Below are 25,628 nucleotides of genomic sequence, written 5' to 3' on the forward strand. Positions count from 1 at the left end.
TGGATGTTGATGATATTTTCAAAATTAATCAGATTTTACACTTAAGTGCATTTCACTGTATATAAATTTCACCTTCAAAAAAAGGTCTTGCATGGAAGCAACCTAAGTGTCCATCGACAGATGAATGGATAAAGAAGATGTGGCACATATATACAATGGAATATTACTCAGCCATAAAAAGAAACAAAATTGAGTTATTTGTAGTGAGGTGGATGGACCTAGAGTCTGTCATACAGAGTGAAGTAAGTCAGAAAGAGAAAAACAAATACCATATGCTAACACATATATATAGAATCTAAAAAAAAAAAAAAAGTGGTTCTGAAGAACCCAGGGGCAGGACAGGAATAAAGATGCAGATGTAGAGAATGGACTTGAGGACACGGGGAGGGGGAAGGGTAAGCTGGGACGAAGTGAGAGAGTGGCATGGACATATATACACTACCAAACGTAAAATAGATAGCTAGTGGGAAGCAGCTGCATAGCACAGGGAGATCAGCTCGGTGCTTTGTGACCACCTAGAGGGGTGGGATAGGGAGAACTGGAGGGAGACGCAAGAAGGAGGGGATATGGGGATATATATATCCGTATAGCTGATTCACTTTGTGATACAGCAGAAACTAACACACCATTGTAAAGCAATTATACTTCAATAAAAGTATTTTTTTAAAAAAAAGGTCTTGAACAATCTCTTCTCGACACAAAAGCCACCATCAAGTACACACACATACTTCACGTTAACACATCAGATTGCAAAAATTAAAATCTAATTGTCGGGACTTCCCTGGTGGTCCAGTGGTTAAGACTTCACCATCCAATGCAGGGGGTGCGGGTTCGATCCCTGATCGGGGAGCTAGAATTCTACATGCCTCGCAACCAAAAAAAAAATTAAAAAACCCAAAACATAAAATAGAAGCAATACTGTAACAAATTCAATAAAGACTTTTAAAAAAAATCTAATTGTCATTGAGTATGTGAAACAACTGTATTCTCTGCTTGTGGGAGTGTAAACTGATAATGACTTCAGAAAGCAATTTGACAATATTTAATGCAGTTGAATGTGTGCATATGACCCAGAAACTCCACTGCCAATTGTGTACCCCCAAAACTCAAGACATGTGAGCACATATATTCAAAGCAGCATTGTGTGTAATAGTTATAAACCAGAAATCACTCAATGCCCCCCAACAAGAAAATGGATATATAAATCATGCATTGGTCATACAGCCAAATATCAAACAGCAGTAAAAAAGAAAGTAGAATTACTCCCATCAGTTATGTTTCTGGGTAGAGCTGCTCAGAAACAGAATACTGAATGGGAAAAAAATATGCAAAAAATACATACTGCATGATACTATTTGTATAAAATATGAAAATATAAGTCAATTCAATGAAATCCCTATGCATGTATGCATAAATAGGAATCGTATGAAAACATGAATGAATGATAAGCATCAAATTCAGGATAGTGGTACCTCTAGGGAAAGAGGTACACAGAGGCTCCATTTCTACTTGTGATGTTTTATTTTTAAAATCTGAAGCAAATGTGGAAAAATATTAATATCTGTTATGCTTGGTGGTGGATACAGGGTATTTATTTGACATACTATTCTACCTGCATTTCTGCATGTTGATATATTTCAAGATAAACAAAGAGAAGAAAGAAGTCAACTCTCTGATAACTCAAGCTTAGAGAGACTGGTGTAAGGAATTAATAGTTTCATTGTCTCCTGAAGAGAAACCGTAAAGTATTTCATTGCCCAAAAATATAGGAGTAGTTTATTCTTTGGAGTTGGGGTATACTTTAGCTCATTTATTTATCCTTATCCTCTTTCCAGAAAGGATTTGAGGTAGCTTGTAACAAAAGAGACATACAATGAGCCAGGAAAACATAAACCTAAGTAGAAAATCAGGATCAAAGATAACAAATATTCCACCAATACTGGTTAACCACAGTCACCGCGATGAAGTTTCAAACTTGGCTCGGAACTTCTTGGCAACAGTAACCATTCCATCTCCAGCTGACCCATAAAAGCAGGTTAGGAAAACTAACCTTTGTTCTTCAAGATTTAACTTAATACTCTCCTGAGCAGTATCTCTGTATTCTATTTTGCATTTTTGCCTTGCTAACTAGCCAGGTTCTTCTTTTCACTTCTTTTGTCCTTCTCTCCTTTCCTTCCTCTTCCTTTCCTTTCCTTCCTTTCTTTTCATTCTTTCATTTATTTTACTCAGATGCCAGATGCTTAAGACTAATAGTGGTTATGAATGCAGGTCCTACCTACTATATAGTGGCTGAAATACCCTTGGGTGAGGTTTTTAACCTCTCGAGCCTCAGTTTTCTAATGTTCAAATAGGGGTAATAGCACATGTATATCACAGTGTGGGGAGATTAAATGAGACAATGCATGTAAAGACCTTAGAATAATGCAAGATGCCACCCAATAAATCTTAGTTGTTGTTATGATTATTATTAGTCAGTGGAGGAGAATATGAATCCACTGTAGTCCCTGCCTTCGTCAGGGGTAGATCAGGAGCAGGGTAAGGTTTCACTGTCTCACGTGCCAGGCCTTTAGTGGAGTGAAGTTCTGGAAGTGGGGAGCTGATACCAGCACCGTCCTCAGACAGTAGCACAGTTAGCTAGCCTCAGATCCAACAGCACACTTAGCAGCCATCCCCAGATGTAACAGCACACGTAACAACCTAACTGCTGAACCAGAACACGGGGGGCAGTATCTCGCCAGATGGCACAGACTGGACATTTCTGCTTTTGAGGCGATATTCTGTTTCTGCTCGAGATCCCTTTTGGAAAAAAGCAATCCTTCAGAACATACTAGCCTTGAGAGTCTCAGACTGTGGGCTGTGCATCTCGCCCCCCTTCCCAAAGATCCTGGAAAGTACCAAGTAGAGATGACAACTTGTTCCAGGGATCACCAGTAGCAACATAGGGCCCTCAGTTGATTCCAGCCACAGTAGACCCAGGTCCCCTTGTCCTTTCATCTGGGTGTAATTCTCACCCAGCAACTCCAGCAAGCATGGGTTGGGAGGAAGCTTAGCTGCAAGGGACAAGAATTATATGGGAGGACACAGCCAGTGGGAGTTTGGGACCAGGCAAAATAAGGATTCAAGTAGTAGACATCAATCGGTATGAGGCAGTGGGGGTAGTCAAGAGGGGGCTCAGGTACAAAGGGATGAGAGACCAAGTGACTAAAGCTTGGGCATTAAGGAGGTTTGGTTTCAGGAACGAGAAGGCCAGAAGCAGGTGGTCTGGGCAGAGGCAGCAGTGCGTGTAGGCTTTCTGCCAAGTCAGCATGCGCTGACCTTCGGTTCCTTAAATACCCAGGAGGATTGCGGAGGGCCAAGAATTCATGTGAATGTGAGGGTCAAGTCTCTTTAGCATCAGGGGTGGGAGGGTTAGGGGAGGAGAGGCAGCATTCAGGAAGCTAGACAGGTCATTTCTGAAACAGCCAGGCATTCACGTGCCTGGCCTTGAGCGAGCAACCATTCCCCACATGCCTGAGGAGTCACATGTTCTTGCCTCTCCTATTTCCTAGAAGCCCACGAACAAGATATTCTTATTTCTCATCTCAACATCACCCTCAAGGTAGGTCTCATTTCTCTACTAAATAAGACAGAGACCCCGGGAGAGATCACCCTTTACCAGACAGATGAGAGATGGTCCATAAGTTTCAATTTAGAGACAGAGGATTATCAGCAGACACTGAGTTCTTCCTGTCCTGGGGCACCAACTCTGTGGTTCGACCTGTTTCTAGAAGAAGAACAGCTTCTTTTACTGGGTGGTCGCTTTGCGCCAGGCATTATGATAAATGCTTTAAATGCATTATCTCATTTGATCCTCAGAACAATCTTATGAGGTAGGTACTATTATGAGGAAATTGAGGTGCAGATGGGTCACTAAACTGGGAGCTGAAGTGCTGAGATGCAAACCCAGGACCGTGAGACTTAAAAAGGCTACGTTCTGAAACATCATGCTAACCTCCTAAACTTCAGCACTCCTTCTTGGGGGAGGATGACCACGAGCTCTTAAGGATGTAGGCCTTTCTTAGAACTGCAAAGGCAACTTACCTCACTTCCTTCCGAGCATTTCCGTAGGACTTTGTTGTCCCGTAACTTCTGTTCTCGTTTTCCCACATCCTGGTGGTCCTGCTGTGATAGGGTTGCCTGGTAAAATGTGACCAAATAGGAGAATTCCTAGTTATTGGCCTGTAAGATTGTGTTTCTAAAGTTGTATCACTTCTGGCTATGGTAATGGGCTCCAAACACCCTCCTCACCAGCAGGAAGTATGACAACACCTGGCTTACATCTTATTTACCTGTTTGACCTTCAACTGGAATTAGAAAAATTAGAAACTTTCACTCATAAATCCCGAATAATTTTGAGGTACAGGTATACATGCCTACCTAAAAAAAGAGCCTTAGAATAGCTAACAACAGAAAGAAACACCATTCAGAGAAGCAGACTTAATGATTAGTCACCACATTTTACATACACTCAGGATCTCCTAAGAAAAAGCATTTTCTTCCTGCTCCAGTTTTGACTCATTTTCATATCTTCTGCCTATAGTGACCCCCCAGGACCCCCTTTGGTGTCCTGAGGATGCATCCTTAGAATAATGAGGCCTCTTCCTATATAAGTGAAGAGAAGGGCTCCCACTCAGCTAAAGAGAAACATAATAAATATGACAATTCTGACCAGATTAAGGAGGCAAACACATTTTCTTTTAAACTAATTTATTAATAAGTTTATTCTTCACTCATAAAAAAGAACATATTTTTGGCTTTGAAATAATGACATAAAATAAAGAGGCAAGTAACTAAAAATTATCAGCTGAAAGTAGATAGAAGCAACTCATGCTGAACCATGAGCAAACACTACGTGCTTTGGGCTATAGCAGGGGCACCAGTCAAAAGCAAGAGCTGAAGATGCGGGGCCCATTCAAGGCCCAGGCTATCTCTAAAGACTGCTTAGTTCCCAAAGATTGCTTGGTCAACATACACAGGAAATGACTCCTCCCTTTCCCTCTCTTTCCTTCTTTTCTTCCTAACCTTTAACTATAAGAACAGTAGGCAATAATGCTTTGACGCTAGTCTTTCTAATTTGCAGGATAGCGTTGTTGCTGTTTTAACATGTTTAACCTGCATATTTTCAACCTTCAAAAACATAAAACTGCAAAAATCAACTGTAACTAAAAGCCATTTCTATTTTTGGTCAGTTATCTGCTGTAGGCAAAGCTTCATATAGGAATTTTTATTGCGGATCTCCATGACTGCGTCCCTAACAAGCTCAATGAACATCTGTGGCCAAAGCTTCTGCAAAGCCTCATTTTTCATGTTGATTTCTGTGGCTTCCTTCACAAGATCCTCGATGTACATCTTGCAGAATTTCTTTTTTTCCTTTATTTCCTGTTAAAAAAAAAAGAACATTTTACAGTCAATCATAATTAATCCCAAAACCAAAGCAACAATTACCTGAACCAGAGAAACTTGAAATAATCTATTCTGACCCCCACCCCTCATAGCAGGAAGACTTTCCTAGACACTCTGGACACAGAGCTCTGCTTGAGTAAAGACAGCAACTGGGAGCTCACTTCTCTCCAGTCCACTCCCACCTCCGTGGGACAGCTCTGTTAAAAATGAATTTCCTGGCAGCTGTAGGAAGAAAACTTCCAGGTGAACTAATGTGAAACCCATTTGCTAATTGTGGGGGGAAATAAAGCTTTTAAACTACAGTTAAGAAAAGTGTTTCTTTATTGGAATCACTGGATCATAACAACTATTTCTTCATCGATAGACTTTCTCCTTTCTCAGTGAAAGTAGTTTACTTCGCACAAATTAACTGAATGCATAGATTCATGACTTCTAGTAGTCAATATATCAGGGCACTGAGGCTGACACTCTTAATTAGTATGAGGTCAGTTAATATCCATATACATATTTGAAATATCCATACTCTGAATTCACTCTGTATTTTAGGAAAGCATGTAGTGATGCATTACACTGACTTATGTGGCCAAGACCATTTGGACAAAGTTGGGGAAAAGTATACAAGGAGGAGGAAGAGGACATATATACAAGCCTGGGACCCAGAACTTGGCCTTCAGAAGAGACAGTGTTCCCACTCAACTTCTGGGTCTGGCAGTCTGCAAATGAAAAACCTGGGTTCAAAACACAACAGAGGAAGTTTTGGGCCCGAGGCTACTGGGGCACTGGGCCTCGATATCATCCTAGAGGCTGAAACAAAGCCATTTTGATTAATGCAAAAATTCAACATTTATTTCGGCTGTTGATACTTTGAGTATCTAGGCATGATGATGGAAAGTGTCATAATATATATGGAAAAAAATCAATGGAATAGATCAGATAATCAGAATTATAGAATTATTCACATAAATGGAGGAAGAAAGAAATAATAAACGTCAATGAGTCAATAGGTTTAACTACTTGGAAAAGGATATACTGAAACCTCCAACTCAAATCAAAACACCAAAATAATTTTAAAATAGTTAAATTTAAAATATCAACAAATGTTGCCATTAAAATCACACTACAGAGATTTGTAATCACAAGGAAAATGCTTACATTATAATGTTAAGTGGAAAAAGAAAAATACAAAATGAAATTTTGATAGAGGTTGGGTTACATAAGTGTATGTATTTGTCAAAACTTAGCAACTGTACTCCTAAGATTTACATTTCATTGTATATAAATTTTACCTCAAAATAAGAAACTATATGAAATACTAAATTCTAATGATCTGCATGCTGAATTATTTAGGGAGAGGTGTGGTAATGTGTGCAATTACTTTAAAATAAATTTTAAAAATAAGGTGGACTGTTGATGGATAGAGGATGGGTAAATGCATAGATAAGTGACAAAGCAAGTACACTGTACAGTACAATACTAAGAGTAGAATTTAGGTTTGGGTATTGGATGTTTACTGTAAAATTCTTTCAACTTTGTTGTATGTTTGAAATTTTCATTTAAAAGTTACAAAAATATATAGAAAATTAATAAAAAAATATACTGAAGTGTCATTAAGATTGTCTTTGGGTATTGAGACAATGAGTATTTTTTGCTCCTTTTTTCTATTTCTCTTCCTTTTCTAAATTTTTACAATTTATAAAACAACGAAATATGTTTTAGATTCTTGATTAATTAATATAAATTAATGGTGAGTCCCAAGTGTCACTAACTTCCTCTAACAGAGGCATATTTTGGAAATTTTCCTATGACATATAAGATTTCTCTATGTAATCACTCACCATTCAGGGATTAACAATGGCCTACACATGTTAAAAGCTTAACTGAAAGAAATGAAACAGTAAATAAGTGCTGAATGAGATGTTTAGATGGCAAATACAATCATTGTTCAAAGAAGCGAGAGCCCTTTGTGCTGGGGTGGTCAAGAAGATTTCAGGAAACAGCATGATATACTGTGAAGGAAGCCAAGGTCAGGAATCAGAAGGTCTGAGTTCTAGAGGCAGTTCAGTCAGGATCTCACCATGTGAGCCTCAATAGTTCACCTAAGTTTCCAGTTTTCCTTACCTGTCTAAGAACATGACTGGATTCTTTAAAGTCCCTTTCAGCTCTCCGTCCATCTTAAATCTTTTTTTTTTTTTTTTTTAAGATGTTGGGGGTAGGAGTTAATTTATTTATTTATTTTTGCTGTGTTGGGCCTTCGTTTCTGTGCGAGGGCTTTCTCTAGTTGTGGCAAGCGGGGGCCACTCTTCATCGCGGTGCACAGGCCTCTCACTGTCGCGGCCTCTCTTGTTGTGGAGCACAGGCTCCAGACGCGCAGGCTCAGTAGGTGTGGCTCACGGGCCTAGTTGCTCCGTGGCATGTGAGATCCTCCCACACCAGGGCTCGAACCCGTGTCCCCTGCATTAGCAGGCAGATTCTCAACCACTGCGCCACCAGGGAAGCCCCTTAAATCTTTTTTAGAATGAGTCAGGAGGTTGAATGAACAACTACCAAGCAACAGAATTATACATGTCATATGTATAATGAAAGGGTCTGCTTACCCTGATTTGTGAGAAAATTACTTCAAGTAATTCCTTTAACAACTCAGGATATACAGAGGAGAGACAATGAGCACTTTGTGTTGCAGTGATTTAAATATTTTTTAAGAAGTGGTGAATGCCAGGTTGTGAGTCGATAGAAAGAGATTAAGGGACATGGGCAAGGTCTTTCAGGCAATAAATAAGTGGTGGAATCATGGGCTCAAATCCAGGTCTCCTAATGGTGTAGTATTCTTTCTATAATGTTACGCGGCTTCAGGTTTTTTCTTTTCCCTTTGATATTTCTCAAAACAGTAGTCAGCGTTCGCTGTCTTTACTTCTTGATTGCTTGTTTACTGCTCAAACCACTTTCATCAGGACTCTGCTTATATGACTCCACTGAAACGATCACTGTTTTGACTAAAAATGACTTCTACTGCCAAATTTATCAAATTTTTCCCCTCTAGTTTGTACCTTTGGGATTTTAGAAAATCATAGCCTACCCAATCAAGGTCATAGTTTCATCTGTTTTTTAAATGAGAACTTTAAAGTTTTGCTTTTCATACTTGGGTTATTTGATATGGAGTTAATTTTTCTTGTGTGGTGTACAGTAGGGGGTCTGTATTTATTTCTGATTTGATATTCCATTTCCTCAGTAGCATTTATTAGATAGTCTGTCTGTACTAGTCTGCAATACCTGCTATCTGTATAAAGTTTTCCTATATACGTGGGATAGTTCTGGCTATTTCGTCCATGGGTCTATGTATCTATTCCTATACTGCCTTAATTACTACAGCTATCTATCCAATTTCTAATTATCCTATTTATTGAGTTGAAAAAATTAAGGTCAGATGTTGAATTGTATGAAATGCCTTTTGAATATCTATAGAAATAATCACAAATTTTTACCTTAGATCTATTAATAATTTACTGATATCGAATATTTCTCACATTCCTAGACTAAACCATACTTGGCTGTAATGTTTCATTATTCATTTAATGTTCTGCTGTATTTTGCTTGATATAATTTTTTAAGGATTTTTGCATCATCAATATTCTTAGGTATTTAGTCTGGCTTTTCTTTTTCTGTGCAGTCCTGGAAGGTTTGGATTCAATGTTACACTGTCTGACTTTAAAAAGTGAAAAAGTTTTCCTCTTTTTTAATACTCTTGAACAATTCAAGAATTATTGGAATTGTCTGTTCCTTAAAGAGTTGGTAGATTTCTCTATGAAACTGTTCTTGTTTTGCAAGCAGCTCTTTGATATTTTTCTAAATGTCCTTTATTGAAATCAGTATTAATTTTTGACTCCTAGAACTGACTGCTTTCAGGAAGACAGGACTCATAATCCTGACAGCTTGGCTTTCATTTTCCCTCTTTGCAACATCAGGAAGCTCCTATTTGCCAAGGGATTAAATTCAATCTCTTTCCCCTCTTACTACCTTCCCAGTCTCATCTTCTAACACCATCTACCTCAGTCTCTGTGCTTCAACAACAGTGAACTGCTTAAAGTTCCTGGCCCTCTTCTTATCTAATTTATGCTTCCATGTCTTTTATTCATACTGTGCTATTTCCTAGAAATGCCCTTTTCCCTTTATCATATAGCTATATTTTATCCTTTAAGATTTCAGGAAGCTTCTTCTCTAGAAAGCCTCTCTTGACCAAGATAAGCTATCCCTCTTCTACTCTCTTGATGTAGTGATTTACATTTATCCCTGCACATGTCTATCACCCCCATTAGAATGTGAGATCCATGAGGATAAGCACAGTGACTTCTTACAGCCCAAGTATTACGTGCGATCAGTGCTCAACAAATGATTTTTGAATGAATGAAAGTATGACTATAGAGAGGACTTCAAGGAACTGACTTCAAGTATTTGAAGAGTTTTCATAAGAAAGACTTGTTCTCTTTTCTACATAAGGCAATACTACTAGGATCACTAACTTAAAGTTATTAGGAGGCAGATTTCAGCTTAACATGGGTAAGAATTTCTTCACTGTTAAGAGTTGTTCAGTGATATGCAGCTACCTCAGGAAGCAGCAACCTTTCTTCACCAGAAAAATTTAAAGCAGAATCTGAACATTTTTCAGGATGCTATAAAAATACTGTTGCACTGAGTTCTCAAGTATTTTTCAAGCTATAATCCTTAGAGCCCTATGGGTTCCAGAAAAGATGCTTCAGGACTGGGGGTGAGGTGAGGGAAAGGAAAAGAATAGAAGATCCAATCAAATAAAGCTCTGAACTCCATCTACAACAAGAACAGCTCTGCTGTTTTGCTTTCTTTTGAAATACTGAGTTTCCAGCTACAATATGGTTTGAATAAAGAATCTTACAGCTGTTATAAAACATTTGAAAAATGTTTGGCCATTTTGTGTATACGTATATATACCCACACCATATATATATATACACACACCACTTAGTCCCCTCAAAATCTCTTGTAGAATCTTAATTTTCTATTGTTATTTAGATGACGTGTTTCTTCAGCTTTCTCTGAGTTCCATCAAGGCAGGCACTGCATGGTTTTCTTCTGTGTAGTTCTGCAGCACCCTAACACAATATTCCCTCAGTAAACTTCTGAATACATAAAGGAATAAAGAATTGGTTCCAGCTTTTCTGTCTAAATAGCTACAGTGGAAACAGAATAGGTTAAAATTATGTAACTAAGAACACAGAAGGTAATGGTGTAGGAGAATAAAATAGTGAATTAAAACATCAAGGACCTAGGCAAAGAGAACAGAAACGGAGGTTCTGTTGTGTCCTCTGCCAGTCCGGCACAGGCTAGTTAAGTACTCAGAGCAAGCCTGTATCACTTTTCTTAATTCAGAGAGATCTGGACCTACTTTGGTCTAGATTTTTGGTACCTACTTCTTTTGAACATTTTTTTTTTCTGCTTAAATATATTGAAACTCTGGGTTCTACTTCTCCCCAATGCCTTGGTGCCTACTGTCCCCAGCTCTGTATATAAGGCTGGCTAACATTCCAGAACAAAAAAAGGTTATCCTAACTGATTAGGAGAGAAACGTACAACTCCCAAGTCTCAAGCCATTTGGGATTTATCCAGACAATAGATTCCAAAGATAATGACAGTTTTACCTCTAGCTTTTCATTATAAAAGTCTCTTGTGGTATAATTTAGTGTAGCACGATTAGTGCTTTCTCCCACAAGTCTCTTGCTATCATTATTTTCTTCATTGACAATACCAGGTTTTTTCCCTTTCGTTTCTAGAAGATACCGGAATTGCTTCTTCCTGTAGAAACACAGTAGAGAGATTTAGAGAGTTACTTATGTGATTTGTGAAAATATGTCCAGTTTTTGTTGACTTTAGAGGGTAGCATATGCTTTTTTGAATATCTGTTTTATGAGTTTGAGTTTTTTAAGTCAGTTCACTACCCCAATCTCTCTACTAATTAAGCTATACAACTCAAATTCTTTTGTTTCACAACTACCAATCATCAACAAAAACATGTCTCAAGCATTTCTAAAGTGAAAAAACTCTAAAAAAAAAAAAATAAAACTTAAAGAATCACAGAGGACCAACCCTAATTACACATGTAGTAGACCAAACTTTCAAAGTCTTTATATCCCATAAAACATGTTAGTTACACATCTTATAAATCACACAAACAGTTCATAATTCTATTATGCAGCTCAGTAGTATTGCCCATAGCTAGAAATGGAATGGAGGGACTCCCCTGGTGCCGCAGTGGTTAAGAATCCGCCTGCCAATGCAGGGGACATGGGTTCGATGTCTGGTCTGGGAAGATCCCATATGCTGCGGAGCAACAAAGCCCGTGCACCATAACTACTGAGCCTGAGCTCTAGAGCCCGTGGGCCACAACTACTGAGCCTGTGTGCCACAACTACTGAAGCCCATGTGCCTAGAGCCCATGCTCCACAAAAAGAGAAGCCACCACAATGAGAAGCACACGCACTGCAATGAAGAGTAGCCCCCGCTCACCACAACTAGAGAAAGCCCGTGTGCAGCAAAGAAGACCCAATGCAGCCAAAAATGAATAAATAAAATAAATAAATTTATATATATATAAAAGAAATAGAATGGAATACTGATTTAAGTTTAGGTAAAAACAAAACACAAAAAATCCGAAAACCTCTAACTGTTATCATATCAGGGTAAGATCTTATTAGGAGGTAAATAATGAAACAGGAAGCTTCGTTTGATTACGAAGAACAGAAACAGTGCTCATAGCATCACTTGCAGACCCATAAGCCTAGAATTCCAGAGGACTGCAACTCAGATCCTTCATGAAGGTCACTTTCTGGTTTCTACCACTTAGCGTGTCTCTCAGGGAAGTGATATAAATACTTTACTATGAACTGTGAACTGAAGATTGGGAGCAGAAAAGGAATATATCTTTTTAAAATGTCTTCCTTTTCCCAATTTAAGAGTATAACACAACTGTTTTAGAAATTATAAGGGGTACGCATTTTGAAAAGTATAAAAAAATAGAGTAAAATCACCCATAAGTCTATAGCATATAAATCTATGTAAATCATTAACATTGTTCACATTAGACATATTTCTTTGCAGGCTTTTTCTATAAATTTTTGTGAAAAGTTAAGATCATAATTGTAAAGCAATTATACTCCAATAAAGATGTAAAAAAATATCATACTAAACATCCAGTTTTGTATACTGTTTTTGCTTAATGGTATATAATAAGCATTTTCTATGTTATTAAAATTAATATTTTAATGAATGAATAAAATTCAATTGTGATGTAGATCAATTTACATAATCAGTCCCTTTTACTGGATATTTCAGTAGCATAATTTTCTCACTCTTAAAAAGAAGAAGTAACATATAGGTATTTATCTGCATTTATTTTATTGATTTTTAATTACAAAAGCAAAATACAAATTATCCATCACTTTTATTAGTCTTTTCAAATAATCAATTTTTCATTAATTATGTTTTTAATATCATTATTTCTTTTCTTTAACTTGCTTCAGGATTATTTTGCTATTGTTTTCCTAACTTCTTTAGGTAAATGTTTAGCTCATTCATTTTCAGTCTTTATTCTTTCCTAATGTACACATTTCAGGGCTAAAATATTTCCATTTAGCACCACGGTAACTTGATCTCATTTTGAAATGTGGTATTTTTTTATTACATTTCAGTTCAAGGTCTTTTCAAAATTACATTATAAAATTGTCTTTAACTTGTAGTTTATTTAGAAATGCATTAATTTCCAAATACATGGGGATTTCCTAGCTAACATTTGTAACTGAGTTAAAGTTTAATTGCATTTTGAATGGAGAGCATAGTCCATGTAAATCCTTTGGAATCTGTTGACATCTGCTTTCTGGATAGTAATGCTTGAAAAGAATTTGTGTTCTGCAGTTGTTCCGGGTAATGTTCTCTAAATGGCTAAGTCAAGTTTGTTAATCATGTTGTTCAAGTATTTTACATCCTTTTTCTATTAATTAATCAGAGGTATATTAAAACTTCCCACTGCAGCTGTGGGCTTGCAGTAATGTCAATTTTTGGTTTATAAGTTTTTAAGGCTAAGCTTATAGGTTGCAGACAAATTAAATTAGCAAATTGATATTTCTGGCGAACTGAACCTGTTATCACTTGAAATGATCCTCTTTATTTCTAGTATTGCTTTTACCCTTAGTTTATTTAGTCCTCAATGGTTACTTTGTTTTTATTTGGTTAGTATTGATGTTGTTTATCTTTTACCACTTTTTTACTTTCAAACCTTATGTAACCTTATGTTTCAGATGTGTCTCTTTTCAACAACATACAGTTGAACTTCCTTTTTTTTTAAATTGAGTCTGACAATCTTTGACTTTCAACCAGAACAATTAGTACATCTGCATTTTATCATTGAGGTAGATTCGGTCATAATTAATGGCTCCCTTGAATCCATGCCCTTTACAATATTATTTCACAGTTAGGTAAGTATACCTCCGAGCCTCTTAAATCTTGCTCTGTGACTGTGACCAATAGAATGTGGGAAATCATGGTGTACCAGTTCTTAGCCTAGGCTTCAAGGGGCCTTGCATGTTTCTGCGCTCTCTTCAAACCCTGCCTTTGCCGTGAAAACAAGCCCAGGAAGATTTCTGGTATATGAAAGACCATGTGGAGCAGAAACAAGTTGTCCTAAGTAAGGTCTTTATAGACCAGCTTACAACTTCTCAGACTCCTCAAAAGTGAGAGAGCTTAGGGAAGTTCTGCAGAGCTGCCTATCCAACCCTCAGGTGACTGCAGATGCATGAGGTCCGGAGCTGAGAGCAGAAGAAGCACCCAGCTAACCTATAGACTCAGTGGGAAAATGTTTCTTGTTTTTAAGTCACTGAGTCTTGGTACAAGTGTAATTGCTGATATACTAGTATTTAGGTTAAATCTAACATTTTATTTTCTTTCTTTTTGACCAAATATTCTATGTTTCTTTTCCTTTTTTTCTTCTCCCCACTTCTCACCCCTGCCCTGACCTTACTAGTTTGGAAGCTATATACTCTTTTATTCTTTGGTTACCAAAGAAATTACAACATGCACTCTTAACTTACTAACATTTAAACTTAATTACTATATCTTCATCCTAGATAATACAAGGACCTAGAAAACTATAATTCCATCTACCCCTCCCAATATATATACTACTATTGTAGTGTATTTTAATTCTACATTTTAAAATCTCACAATACTATTATTGTTGCTTTATATAGTCAATGTTCATTTAGTTTTATCCCACAAATTTAATATTTTCCTTGCTCTTTAGCTCTTCCTGCACCTCAGAATTTCTATCTGGGATCAGTTTCTTTCTGCCTTAATTATAGGCTTTATCATTTACTGCAGGAATACTGATGGGAAATCTCTTAAGTTTTGTTTTTATTATTTTGTTTTAAAATGTCTTTATTTCACCTTCATTCATTTTTTTAAGGTTTTTATTTTAATTTATTTATTAAAAATTGTTTTTTTTTGGCTGTGTTGGGTCTTTGTTGCCATGCGTGGGCTTTCTCTACTTGCCGTGAGCAGGGGTTGCAGTGCGCTTCTCTTGTTGCGAAGCACGGTCGCTAGGAGCGCAGGCTTCAGTAGTTGTGACACGAGGGCTCGGTAGTTGTGGTTCGTGGGCTCTAGAGAGCAGACTCAGTAGTTGTGGCGCATGGGCTTAGTTGCTCCGCGGCATGTGGGATCTTCCCAGACCAGGGCTTGAACCCGTGTCTCTTGCATTGGCAGACGGATTCTTAACCACTGTGACACCAGGGGAGTCCCTTTCACCTTCATTCTTAAGAGACTTTTTTGCCTGTATGGAATTCTAGCTTGGCAATTAATTTACTTCAGTATATTGAACACATTCATTACCCTGTCTTCTGGCTTCCACTGTTGCTGTTATGAAGTCAACTGTTGATGTGCACTCCTTTGAAGATAACCTCTCTTTTCCTGGTTGTTGAAAAATTTTTACTTTATAGTCAGTGTTCTGTGATGTGACTAGGTGTAGATTTCTTTTAATTTAACGAATTTGGAACAGATGAGTTTATTTAATATGTAGATTAGTGTATTTTATCAATTCTGAAAAAATTCTTTGCTGTTATCTCTATCCCATGCTCTCTATTGTGTCTTTTTGAAACTCCAAACATATGTTCAATCTTCTAAGTCACTCCATCTTCAAATTTCTTAACCATTTTTCCATATTTCTTTGTTCTGCATTTTGCAAAATCTTCTCTAGTTTATTTCCCAGTTTACTGATTCTCTTTTCAGGTGTGTCTAATTGGTTGTTAAACCTCTTAATTAAGCTTTAATAATTATGCTTATTATATTTTTCATTTATAGAAGTTCCTTTAGTTTCCCTTCAAATCTGATAGATCACTTTTTTAAAATTTCCTGCTTTCTCCAGGTATTTTCAACCTTGTTTTTTATACCATGAAATATTGATATATTAGGCACAGTCATTTTGTAATCTATAAGTGATAATGCCAAATCTAAAGTATTTGTGGGTCTGTTTCTGTGGTCTATTTTCTTCCTGCTAGTTCTTATACATGGTGCCTTATTTCCTTGTGTGCTTGGCTATTTAAAAAAAATTCTTTTCATTGTGTGTTGGTCATTGTCCTTAAATATTATCCATGGGGATTATCTGAGATAGGATGAGAGTAACTTCCTCCAGACAGAAGGTGCATTTGTTTTTACCAGGTATCTAGAGATAGTAATGTTTAAATTTTGAAATTATTTTAAACTATGCATGTATTATAAACTCAGGCTGCAAATTTACCTGAAGATTGGCTTTGGTTATAATTTCTTAGAGACAACTCTGCTCCTTTTCTCCTCACACCAATGCAATCAGAACTGAACTAAGTGGGGAAGTAAGCACACAGGATACCCATTTTGTTGGTATAGATTGTAGTAGGGTAGCATGGCTCTGGAGCCAAGTTTTGGGGAGGGGAATGGGGAAGTTCCTGATCCTCAAAGTAAAAAGTGGTATGATCCTGGAGGTCGAGGTCAGGACAAGCCCCCTGATCACCCAGCTCCCAGACTATAGCAAAGGTAGCCATTTCCTTGGTGGACTGGTTCTGTGTATCATTCTGAGATCCTTTCCAGGCCCAGTCTAGAGACGGCTTCCCTATTCCTTCCAATGATTCTGTAGATAATTAATTTCTTATATATCAACTGTTTTCTCCTTACTCTAGCCAGAGTGAATTATCTATAACTGAATCATGACTAACACACCATCTTTGACTTTTCTCCTTCTATCTATGCCACATCCTGTCAGTCAGTGTCTTCTGTCAGGTACACGCCTTCGAAGTATTTTTCAAATTATCCTCTTCTCAATTCTGTCTTAGTTCAGACCCTTATAATCTCTCTCCTGGACTACAGACTAGCCTCTTGATTGGTCTCCATTCCTTCCATCTCTGTCCTCTTAAATGGCAGCCTTTCTAGAACATGAATCTAATCACAGATTGTTGTGCTTAATTAATTACAAAGCACAGTATTCAGTTTTGTTTTTCATGGATTTCTGGGCTCTTCAAAATCAGATCACAATCAGTCTTTCTACCTTCATCTCCTATCACAATTCGCAATCATCCTATGCTCCAATTATATTGAACTATTTACAATTCCTTGTGCCTTTGCAGATCTCTTTCCCTCATACCCTGTACCTGAAAAAACTCCTATGTATTCCTGAAGAACTAGAAAAATGTTACCTCCTTTGTGAAGCCTTCACCAATGTTTTTCCAAAGTGTAGTGTCTCCTATGCTCCTACAGCCCTCTCTTATCTTATAGCATCTGAAATGTCTTTAACTTATTAGCTTATAAGCTAGTAAGTTAATTTATTAGCTTATAAGCCACACAAGGGCAAGAACTTTGCCTTATTCATCTTTATACCTCCAACACTTTGGAGAGGGCCAGACACAAAACAAATTTAGGATGTTTGTGGGATGAATAAATAGCACAATTAAGAGGTGTGTGGAATATATTTCTTTTTCTAGTGCAACAGTACTTCTATAAAAACTATAGAAAGTAAAGGTTACCTGGCATCACCCAGAATTGAAATCAGATGGTACTGGGGTAATTCAGAAGATGCTACATGTGCTAGGATTCCAAAGAGCCTTTCAGCCATTATCATATCATTTTGCGTCACCTGAAGAGATATGAAGGAGAAGGGTCAAAAATGACATTGCCTCTTAGCTTGATATAACTAACATAATTCCATAGAAATTTCCAGATTAAATATTTTCTTTTAGTCCAGAAAAATACATTCTCCTGGGCTGTAAGAGGAGAGTGAGTTCTCATTGATATTTCTCTTTCTTCCTTGCACTTGATTAAAATGAAGATGTATTGATACAAATGTGGCCCATGGTGATGGATGATGGCTGGGAAGTGAGGAGTTAGCTCTGATTTAGAAGCCATGGTTCCTAAGGATAATACTTGAGACACCTTAAATTCTTAATGAATTTTTTTAAAAAATCCTATAGCTTCTTTGAGTAGAATGATTTAGGGGGGGAAATCTCAAGTGTCAATGGAATAGATTGACTTTAATAATGTGTCAAAGGTAAGACAAGGTGTTGTTCATACCTTGTTCCTAAAAGGATAATTTTGTCCCTTTCTGAAGGAATGAACATTGGATTAGGAAAGGCACTCCTATTCGTTCTGAAATTTTGTCCGCCTTTCTCCCCACAAGGAATAATCTGTCACAGATATATCTCCCATGAGGGCTCCTTCCTATGTTAACCAAGAAACTACTAAAAGCAGGACTTGTATTAATATCTGGGCATATTTTTTAATATAAAGTTAGGTTGCTTGCATTTTAAATACTATTAGATTCTCAATATAATGCAGTGGTTCCCAATCAGGGGCCATTTTGGCCCCTAGGGAACATTTGGCAATGTCTGGAGATGATTTTGGTTTATTGCACCTGGTGGAGGGGTGTTACTAGCATCTAGTGGGTGGAAGCCAGGGATGCTGTTAAATGTCCTACAATGCACAGGACAGTTCCCACTATAAAGAATTATCTGATCCAAAATCTCAACAGAGCATTTGAGGTTGAGAAACCCTGGTACAGTTAAATTTTGCATTTTTAAAAACTTTATTCTTTACACTAGCTATAATACACTACACAGGAATTTCTGGAAACTAAATCCATAATTCACAAGCATCTTATACACATGAATCAGTGCAGAGTGACTCTTTCCCTTCCCTTCCCTAGACTTTCATAGTTAATGAGGCTGCTGCTCCCTGAAATCCGTCCTTCAGCTGACAACTAAGTTGTTTGGTCTAATATAGTCACCTAGTGGCCAGTGCCGGGCACTACTCGATCTTTTCCTCTTGATGCTCATAATTCAATTTAAGTCTCCTCAAGCAATATCATTCTCTCTTATACAAAGAGAAGTAGAAATATAGTATAACATTATTATATATTGTCAAGGATGAGATAAGCAGTTTTATTTTAGGTTTTTATTAAAGGGTCAAATATCCCTGGCATTGACATTTTCGGAACTTTAAATCAGAATAAATTACATTGGTTCTTTCTCATTCTTCTCTATTTTATACAATTATATTATACTATTACTTCCTATCTCAAGGTTTTATAATAATTATTACATCTCCAGTAGTGATCCATATTTGGGTAAATACAGTATTTAGGGTTAATTGAGATAACGATTTGGCCATTAATGAGGGAGAATTACTCACCCATAGCAAAAATAACTATTCTACTTCCAGTGTAGGCTAGCTTTGGAAACTTTTGGAATTAATTATTAGATCTGACCAGTGACTTGCAGGCTCCCTGGGGAAGTACCAAGAGGGTACATAAACCTGAAACAAATCTCTTGAGAACTAGCTGGAGAAATTAATAGTCATCTGAAGGTCCCAGGTTTGTCCTACATCTTCAACAGATGGCTGATATTGTGGTCATGGGCCTACCATGGTTGATACAAATTTCACATGGCTTTTGTACAATGACCCAGAGACCTCCACTCTCCTAATGGTATGCTGTGGTTTTGGAATTTTAGGCTAGAGTTACTTACAGTGTATCAGCTGCAGGGAAATACGGTTGCTATTACCACCATGCTAGCAAAGTTGATTATAGTTCATCTCACAATAAGGAGGTCTGAATTTTAAGAGATAATCACAATAATACTAACAGCATATTAGAGATTTTTTTCCTTTAGAGGATTATTTAAATTCAGGTCTGGAATTCCACAGTAGAGGAAGAAGCATAGTTTCTCTCTTTTCTTCCAAAGTAATATTTAAAGACAACGTGATCTTTGGATAGCTGGGGGATTAACCCTCAGACAAGCTTAGCAGAATCAATCTGAAAAATAACTCTTTACTAATAATTTTCCAGTTATTCAGGCTCCAGGCACAATGCAGATATTCCAAAAGCATCTGCTACAAACTATTAACAAAGCAGTCCAGACGTTTATGGACTTATGGTTGTTTTACTTCCTTTTTCACTCATCTTTATCTTCTTTTATCTTTCCTCCTTGCTTATTTCTCCTTCTCATCTCTTCTTTTTAAAATCACTCTTCTTTCCCTATGTACATCCTTTTTTTTCCATGTTATTCTTCCCTTCCCCTATCACAATCCTTATTAATTGACATTTAGTATCACTTCCCCATACCATTCTGCATGTCAGACAGTCTGTAAAGCACTCTGAAAAATACAAAGATCACATTACTTACAGAAGTGTTTTTTTTTTTTATTTTAAACTATTATCCTACCAACACTTTACTTCTCTGAATACTTACAAACTATCAAAAAAGTATTTACTATTCACCATGATCTGGTTACTATTTTATTTTCAAAATTGTCTAGTACCTTAGAAGTTTTTAGATAAAATAGTTTTAGCTTTTCAACATTTTAAATGTCAAGATTTTTTTTTTAGAAAAACATTATTTCTCAAAAGTTCTATCATGGTTTTATACATAAATTCCTGGCCATTTTTATGACTACTTCCTCTAAAAAGGAATTTTTTTTTTTTTGCAGTACACGGGCCTCTCACTGTTGTGGCCTCTCCCGTTGCGGGGCACAGGCTCTGGACACGCAGGCCCAGCGGCCATGGCTCACGGGCCCAGCCGCTCCGCGGCATGTGGGATCCTCCCGGACTGGGGCACAAACCTGTGTCCCCTGCATCGGCAGGCGGACTCTCAACCACTGCGCCACCAGGGAAGCCCCTAAAAATGAATATTTTAATTCTACAGTTGACTTCGTGTTTAGCTTACCTCTGTTCCATTTATTTTCTGCATATTAAAATGGCTCAGTCTAAACAGAACATAGTATTTCCAGAGTGTAAAATTGACAACTGGATTTCCTTGAGGATCAACTGTCAGCTGGTCAACTCGACGGAGTTCTGCTAGTGCATTAAATTGCTGCAGCATTACAAGATTTGTTTCCTTGAATTTAAGGTGCTACAATAATAAAACAAAAAAAGAGGTGAATATTGAGTTTAACCATCTTAAAACATTAACATTAAAGCTTCACTGATCATTCCCCAAATAAATGTAAACTTTACGCTTAGCTAATATGTTTCCAATTACATTAAACCAACTGAATGTATTAAACTTACATAAACTTTAATCCACCTAATGCAAAATTATTGATGGAATACATTAATCCATCCAATATTGGATTCAAAGTGATTTCCCTTCTGCAAAGGACATCCCCCTATTTATTAACAACCTAAGAGTCTTAAAAATTATATAAATACACAATAATTCAGACTCTTCCAGGTATTACAATGATTTTATAAGCTTTACACTGAGATGAAATCTACAAAGGAAAGATCAGAAGTAAAAATTTCAGAATTTTATAAATGCAGGGCTCACACAGAGCTTCTGAGAAGAACTAGTTAACCATTATTACTTTTATCTTGCTAATTACTATGTAGGCTACTTAAACTGGCTACCAGAAAATAAAATCACTAAAACCGAAATGCTAATATAAGTGTTCTGTCTGTGAATTTGGATGATCTTTTCTAAACATACGAGATTATCTCCACTTCTATCTTCTTTAGGGAGGATGATATAACAAAAGAAAAAAAAAACACTTAATAAAGGGTAGGTGAGGGAAATCACTTGGCTGACAGAGAAAAGCACAATGATAATAAAAACTCAGGAAAGAATTCATGGAAATCACAGTTTCTGCAAATTCACACTAATAAATAGTACAATAATACTATAATTGGAAAGGGCTAATTTCTCAAAGTAATTTTTTTTTTTTTTTTTTTTTTTTGCAGTACGCGGGCCTCTCACCGCTGTGGCCTCTCCCGTTGTGGAGCACAGGCTCCGAACGCACCGGCTCAGCGGCCATGGCTCACGGGCCCAACCGCTCCTCGGCACATGGGATCCTCCTGGACCGGGGCGCAAACCCGTGTCCCCTGCATCGGCAGGCGGACTCTCAACCACTGCGCCACCAGGGAAGCCCCCTCAAAGTAATTTTAATGAGCCATTAAAGTTATTTTAAGTGTTGTTAGGGGACTACTGTAAAAATTATACGTAAATATATATGTCCCATTAATACCAGGTACAATAAATGAATATATAATATACAGTTGGGTGAGGTCCTGTTGAAAGTTTTACAAAGTAGAAATATATAATTTGAATAAAATTACATTAGCCCGTTATACTCCATAAAGAAGCATTTTCTAGAGAGATAATTTCCAATATTTACAGAAGACTGCAAGGCCATTTATGAATACTAATTTAAATCCCAGATTCAGAAAATCAACACAAGAACTTAGTCTCCCTGCCAGATAGAAACTGCAGAAATAAAAGGTAAAACAGGTCTTTGGCCTGAATATAAAAGTCATGACTGAGAAGAATTCAAACATACAACTAAAAGAAAATGTTTACCAAAGAATTAGGAAACTTAATCTTCAATTTGGGAAGCACTTGGACGATTTCATCAAATTCTATGAAAGTGAAGGACACTGTTGTCACCATTCCTGCTGTTTGCACGCTCCAATTCCGATCCAGACATTCCAGCGCTCCTGAGCCATACAAGGAAAGTGTGTCTCCATCCACTTCGACAAGGTGTGTGTCTGTGACAGATAGACCTTGTAAAGCACTGGTGAGTCCTGAGTCCAGAGACCTGGAAAACCCAATATATAATTTTAAATGAAAGTCTTATCATGCAAAGTAAATAACAGATTATAAAGACCTGTTGGAAAGGTATTTGAAATTTTATATTCACTTTTTTTCATTTCAGTAATTAAACCCAGAGCACCAAAGATTAATTTTCAATAGAATATCTACAAGTTTTGTATTCTTCTAGTCATGTACTTTAATTCAAAAAGAGGCACATGTGAACAACAAAAATACCACTTTTAAACCCAAATTATTTATATCAATGAAAGGTAACTGATATTCTATATAGTTTTAAAACAATCCATTTAATATATCATAGATATCTTTGCATGTGAAAACAAATAGGTTTTCCTGATCTATGAAGTATTCCACTGTCTGGCTGAAAAAAAACTGTATTTTACAAAATAATATTTCTATAGTAAGAACCATGTAATATAAAACTACGTTTATAAAACACTTGGGAATTTATATAATAACTGCTAAGAATAATTTCTCTCTCAGAAGCTGGATTAAAGGGTAACTTTGACTTTCTATTTTTGAATATTTCAATGTTGTTTGAAATTTTGCAAGTGTATATATATTACAGTTATAAGCAGTAAAATCAATGAAGATTTCCTCCCCATTTTGAAATAAGAAATGATAAAAAAATCCACTACTGACTCTATGTGTGTGTGTGTGTGTGTATATATATATATATATACACACACACACACACATACAGATACAAAATAACTTCACATATCTACTGAATATGATCATTGTTATTATTTTCAGTTAGAGCCACATGTTTTATAAAAGGTTTCCTAAATGATAGCTCTTTGAAGAAGAAAAGAAATAGCTTGATCCAATTCAAATTTTCTACTTTGTGAATAGAGACATAACTATTTGTTTTACCCAATCTCAAAACTCAGTCGATGCTTGGTTTTTGTTCTATGGGTTTTCGTTCTGGAATTCTGCTCTCAGACAGTATTTATTTGCCCTTACTAAATATATTAGTGCTTTGCTCTCCTTTGTGCTCCTATGGAATTTTGTACACTCTTCCAATACATTACTTCTCATACTCAAGCATAATTATGTGTTTACAATTTTGACTATATTTTTTCAGCTTTGGGGCTCTGGAATCTATGAGCTTTTCACAATGGGCCTTTCACAATGTAAATGACTGCATTATTAAAGATCTTCAACAAAAGTTTTATAATGCCGATGCTGGGAGTAAGACTGACAAACCATCACCCTGTTGGTTTATCATGCTTTACTAGACTTACTATGCTTATTTCATAGGCACCAGTTAACATGTAACACATTTGTTGACACAATAAGAAGCTGGGTAATGACATCAGTCAACTCTAAGTGAATATGCAACTGAGAAAATATAAAAGGACTGATTTCTGCCAGACTAGTGCTCAAGACAATGATTATTATATGACAATAATCAAACATTCAATGAGCAGTGGTATGTGAATAATCTTAGATGATAATCCTATAAATGTAATGGCTGATAATATAGAACAAAAATAAGATGAGAATTAAGAGTTCCTTCGATTGTGCTCTGTGTGATAACTTTGTGTTGAGCTATGTAAAGCATATAATCATTTCTAGAATAGGATAAAGGATAGGAGTTACATTTCAATGCCACTGAAATAAAGAGGGCTTAATGAAAAGAATATATACCACTATTACAGCACTTAACCACACTACACTGCAATTACCTGTTTCCTTTTCTGTCTCTCTTACTAAACATTGTGATCCTTGAGGGCTCACACTTTGTCACATTCACTATAGTAGATCCAGCACCTAGCACGGTTCCCTAGCACAGGTTGTGCTCAATAAATATTTCTTCAAAGAATTAATGAGACAATTATGAAGTTTCTTATGAGTATCTATTGACTCTTCAGAAGGGTGCTCCAATCATAAACTGTGGTTTGAGCAAAGGGACAAGTCAGTGACATAGTCACGGGCTAAGGGTTAGTAAGAAGGTTTCTGCAGATGAGGCAAAGACCAATAATGAAGAAGTAAAGTCAAGGCAAGAAAAAGGTTTGCTAGTTGATGTAGTGATGCCTGATGGTCATGACGTGCAACAAAAGAAGTTGAATCACAGCTATGCGCCAGAAACATGAATAAATCCTTTGAGAAGTTGTGTTGTTTTATATCATCTATTTGGAAGTGTCTTGTTTACCTTTTTCCCATATGATTAAAGGTTTAAGAATATAAACTACAATATGAAATGTCTATTATTAGAAAAGGATTATTTATTTTCTTTAAAGGTTTGTCAAGCAAACTGTCAGGAAAATAAGTGAAATAAACAAACCTAGCCTCAGCAAAACAGTTGTATAGTTATAAAACAAAGCAGAAGTAATTTCTAACTTTTATAGACCTCCCATGGACATTCAGTAACAACAAATGGCAAGTTTGCTGGGCTGTAGATAGGAAACAAAGCACCTATTAAATAGGTCATACAAGACCAAACCCATTTCAGTTATTTTCTGAACGAGGCTTGAGGTTAGCCTCAAACTCTGGCCAATATGGAATAGAGGAATCTGTTCCTCAGGGAAGGTGTGCTCTGATTTCCATAAAAAATAACTTAGGAAGTTTGTTCCCCATGTTTATATGTTGGGGATTGTCTTTCCAGTTTTCCCTGTGTGCTTAATAGATATGTCCACATCTTTTTAGTCAAACATACATACATATTATTTCATTTGCTCCCTCATTCACTTATTCACCAAACATTTGCTAAAAGCCCACAGGGCACTGTCCTAAGAATTCTGTCACAGGCAACCAACTCATCTGAATTGATAAGAACAATCAGTATAGAAATCATGTGCAAGTTTTTAAATATATCAAAACTCTCTTCACTTTTACTGGGCTATGTTCCCAGAAATATAACTGCTCTAATCATACTCTGCAGTTAAATTAATAAACACATGGGTATAATTTCTAAACTGAAATGACCTCAACCTCATTAAACAAATAGGTTAATCTGGAGAGCCTATTATATGTCAGATATTGTGGTAGGCTTTGGGGATATAAAGATAAATTAATACTTATTTGTCCTTAAAGAGCTCCCAATCT

General features: G+C 36.7%; 1 protein-coding gene across 1 annotated transcript in view; it reads right to left on the reverse strand.

The window, feature by feature from the left end:
- Positions 1 to 4,740: 4,740 nt before the first annotated feature.
- LRRC49 (leucine rich repeat containing 49) overlaps positions 4,741 to 25,628 on the reverse strand; it is a 129,068-nt gene continuing 108,180 nt past the window's right edge. The window contains exons 12-16 of the mRNA XM_060003703.1: positions 22,326 to 22,563; positions 20,697 to 20,882; positions 17,505 to 17,614; positions 11,109 to 11,262; positions 4,741 to 5,418 (exon numbers count right to left, since the gene is read on the reverse strand). Of these exons, the coding sequence (XP_059859686.1) occupies positions 5,215 to 5,418; positions 11,109 to 11,262; positions 17,505 to 17,614; positions 20,697 to 20,882; positions 22,326 to 22,563 (892 nt within the window). The 3' untranslated portion in view covers positions 4,741 to 5,214. The remainder of the gene's footprint in view (positions 5,419 to 11,108; positions 11,263 to 17,504; positions 17,615 to 20,696; positions 20,883 to 22,325; positions 22,564 to 25,628) is intronic.

Source organism: Delphinus delphis, chromosome 2, assembly GCF_949987515.2.
Source record: "Delphinus delphis chromosome 2, mDelDel1.2, whole genome shotgun sequence".
NCBI lineage: Eukaryota > Metazoa > Chordata > Mammalia > Artiodactyla > Delphinidae > Delphinus > Delphinus delphis.